Source organism: Equus przewalskii, chromosome 20 (assembly GCF_037783145.1).
Source record: "Equus przewalskii isolate Varuska chromosome 20, EquPr2, whole genome shotgun sequence".
Lineage (NCBI taxonomy): Eukaryota > Metazoa > Chordata > Mammalia > Perissodactyla > Equidae > Equus > Equus przewalskii.
In genome coordinates this window covers 1,102,421-1,106,480 of record NC_091850.1, presented here as the reverse complement: position 1 = coordinate 1,106,480, position 4,060 = coordinate 1,102,421, and the positions used below count along the sequence as shown (strand labels likewise).

The 4,060-nt window shown below is 38.7% G+C and overlaps 1 protein-coding gene across 1 annotated transcript; it reads left to right on the top strand.

Moving 5' to 3' along the window:
* The first annotated feature begins 2,528 nt into the window (after positions 1 to 2,528).
* Positions 2,529 to 3,473, top strand: LOC103545883 (olfactory receptor 10H4-like). Its single transcript, XM_070587665.1, has one exon. It carries the CDS (start codon positions 2,544 to 2,546, stop codon positions 3,471 to 3,473), a length of 930 nt encoding a protein of 309 aa, XP_070443766.1. The 5' UTR covers positions 2,529 to 2,543.
* The last annotated feature ends 587 nt before the right edge of the window (positions 3,474 to 4,060 follow it).

Below are 4,060 nucleotides of genomic sequence, written 5' to 3'. Positions count from 1 at the left end.
ATTTTACAATCATCCTGGCTGATTGTAATGATTATATGAGTTTTCTTTTTTACTTTATTTATATGATGAGTCACATGACAGGTTTTCTGATGTCCAAACATCCTTCTCATTCATGGGATCTTCCCACACCACGTGATCACAATATACTGTTTTTCATAAACTGTTGCATTTGACTAGGTTACGTCTTATGATGGATTTTAAAATTCATACGGATAGGGGAAATGCAAATGTGTGCTCTTAGAAACATTCTACCTGGCTTTAGAATCGAGATTGCATTAACCTGAGGAAATGACTGCAGTCGATTATATATATATTTTTCTGTTTTTTGAAGAACGTGTATAAGGTTCCAGTTGTTCCTTATAGTTCAGGAGAGCTCACCTGCAAACTCACTGGGGCCAACAGTATTAGGCAAGGACAGTCCTTGACAAAACTTCTCAACTTCTTTAAAATTTATTTCCACATCCAGGGCCCCTAGTCTTTCCTGCACCAGTTTTGGAATTGTATATTTTCTAAGAATTTATTTATTTCATCTATAGATTCAAATTTGTCACATTATATTTTTAGTCATTTTAAAAATATCCATTATTTTTGTTATTTCCCAGTGTTAATTTTGTGTTTTGTTACTGGCATCTTCTCCTTTTTTCTCTCTAACTAATCTTTTCCAATAACCTGATATTCGTTTTATTAGTATGATATTTTCTTGATTTCATTTCCTGATAAATATATTTAAAGGTGTATATTTCCCAAATAAGACTATTTTGGATTAAACATTTGACATTCAATGCTTAATTTATTTAATTAAAGTATTTCTGAATTTTTTTGATTTACTGTCAAAACATTCGATTATTTAACGGTAAATTTAGCTTCCAAACAGAAGAGATTTGGAAAGCTATTCCTTCTCCCTAATTTCTATTGTTAGTGTATTACAATCTAAATAATATTTAACTTTGCCAACGATGGACAATGTGTTTATGTCCTAATAGCGTCGATTTTTGTAAAAGTCCTCTCTGTGTTTGAAAACAATGTTTAATCACTTTTTTGGAAGAGTCTAAATATACCCAATAGCTAATGTCTCAATATTATTAATTGCATTCTTGCTAATAATCCACAAATCGCATTTCTGAAATCTGTTAAAGTATCTAACTATAATTTATCTATCTATAATTGATTTAGCTATTTCTATTTATATCTCTTTCATTGATGTTGTGTTGTTTAATTATTACTTAATATTCCAGGATGTATTGCTTCATAGATTAAGGATATTTATGCTGCTCACTAAGATGGTCTTCTAACATTTATAAAATATCATTTCTTTATCACTTGGTGTATGTGTGTAATTGTTAAATTTTAGCATGCATGTAAATACTGAGAATATTTTGCTTCCCACCCAAAATAACAAGAATATGCTTAATGATTAAATTAATAATGATTTCTTAATATTTCCACATCTAATCATTCATACCATGATCAAAGTTTTCTCTGTTGTCATAAAAATGCTTTACAGATGGTTTATCTACATCAGGACCCAATCTAGCACAGTTTATTGCATCTGCTTGTTACGTCACTTGAATTTCTCTTCATCCTTTTCATCACCTGGTTTATTGATGAGACCAGACCAGTTTCTGCGAAGGTTCTGCCTTCCGAATTTGTCTGACCGACTCCCCATGGTATCATGTAGTTTCACCCTCCATCCTCTGTACAACGATCATTCTTTCATGATCAGCTTTGGCCAATGGGCACATTTTCAACCTGGTTCCTGTATCCTCTTAACATTAGCCCATTACTCAAGGAAAGTTCCAATTCACAATGGCAGACACGTCCTAGGCTTTCTTTCGTACTCAGACCATTTCTCCAGGTTTCCTGGTTCCTTTTAGTGACTGGTCATAATGGAGACATTATGATTCTTGTTTCCTTAAATCCATTTTGTCTGTTATCAGGATTGCTGCATCAACTTTCACTTGGTATATTTGCCTGGCATATAGTCATCCATCCTTCTCTTTACAAACAGTCTATTCCGTTCCTTCAGAAGAGCAAAGACAAATACAAAGTAAGATGGCAGATATACGTACCAATAAAATAGTATTAAAACAAGCATAAATGAGTTAATCAGTTAAAAGAAAAAGATTCTGAGAGAAAAAAGATTTTTCTAAGCCCAAGACCCAAATATATGTTTTCCTGAACAGGCACACATTCGAGAGAATACCACTCTGACCAACTCTGCTTGTCTTTAATAATTACAATATGGGATCTTTTATTTCTTTTAGTGACTGCTAGTAAAACCCAGCAGTCACACTATGTCTTAAGCATGTATTATGCTGATCTCATTCTATCTTTATCCCTGTATTGATGGTAAGGACTATTATGATTTACTGCTTGCTATGCATGAAGATTGTGAGACCAAGAAAAGTTAAGCCAATTGTTCAATAGTATAAAGTTCTTAAATTGCCATCAAATCTCAGTTAGAATCTATGTTTTAATCACCCTGCTTCATTCTGTTTCTGATCTGAGCAGACGCAGCATCCTTGCCTGGTCAGAACTGGAGCATGGTGACTGAATTCATCCTCATTGGCTTCTCCACCTTCCCCCAGCATCTCCTGCCCATCTTCTTCTTCCTCTATCTGCTGATGTACCTGTTCACGTTGCTGGGGAACCTGCTCATCATGGCCACCATCTGGAGCGAGCACAGCCTCCACACTCCCATGTACCTCTTCCTGTGTGCCCTCTCCATCTCTGAGATTCTGTTCACTGTAGCTGTCACCCCTCGCATGCTGGTGGACATGCTCTCCACCCATCACTCCATCACCTTTGTGGCCTGTGCCAGCCAGATGTTCTTCTCCTTCACGTTTGGCTTCACCCACTCCTTCCTGCTCATGATCATGGGCTATGACCGCTACGTGGCCATCTGTCACCCCCTGTGCTACAATGTGCTCATGGGCACCCGAGGCTTTGTCCGTCTTGTGTCCTGGTCCTGGGCCGGTGGCTCAGTCATGGGGATGATGGTGACATTGATAGTTTTTCATCTCACCTTCTGTGGGTCTAATACGATCCACCATTTTTTCTGCCACGTACTTTCCCTCTTGAAGTTGTCCTGTGGGAAGGAGGCATCTTCTGTCACCTTGGGTGTGATCCTGGTTTGTGTCACGGCTCTGATGGGTTGTTTGTTCCTCATATTCCTCTCCTATGTCTTCATCGTGGCTGCCATCTTGAGGATCCCCTCAGCTGAGGGCCGGCACAAGACCTTCTCCACATGTGTGTCCCACCTCACTGTGGTGGTCGTGCACTACGGTTTTGCCTCCATCATCTACCTCAAGCCCAAGGGCCCTCATTCTATGGACAGTAACACCCTGATGGCCACCACCTATACAGTTGTCACGCCCTTTCTTAGCCCAATCATTTTCAGCCTCAGGAATAAGGAGCTGAAGAATGCCATAAAAAAAAGCTTCCTCAGAAAATTCTGTCCTCTCAACTCATGACAGACTGTTTGAGAATGAGGAAATATGATAGGAGGGCTAAGATGTCTCGCATTTGGACAGTTGTAAGGACTCAAGTGAGTGAAAATACCCACACTCCATAGGAGTTGAGTGCAATCTAGCTATTTGCTTTTCTGTAATTTTTTGTCTTCCTGCTCCAGAGGCTGAGCAATCCCGATCTCTTGTTAATGACTCAGTGTGATGGACTCCAATCCAGTATCTAAGCCTAGGAATGTGCCATCTCTCTGTGGGCCAGTGGGGAGCATCACCTGGATGTGTCTGGGCACTGATGCTCGTGGTCCTTCCTGAATGGACAAGCAGGGGAAGACTTTATTACTCCCCACCAAATATGAATGAAGAAAAATAGGATAATAATAAATGCCACCAGCACTGAGTCCTTTCTGAGTATCAAGCATTGTGTCTAGTGTTTTATTATCCTTTTCTTTTTAATTGTAACAAATGTAGAAAAGAAAATGAAGTGCTTGTCTCTGAGAAAATGGATTACTGTCTAACGTTCTTCACCGCCTTTGGGAGTGAAACACTCTAAGGGATGTTTTCTCTGTTGAGCTGAGCTGAGTAAAGGAATCAGA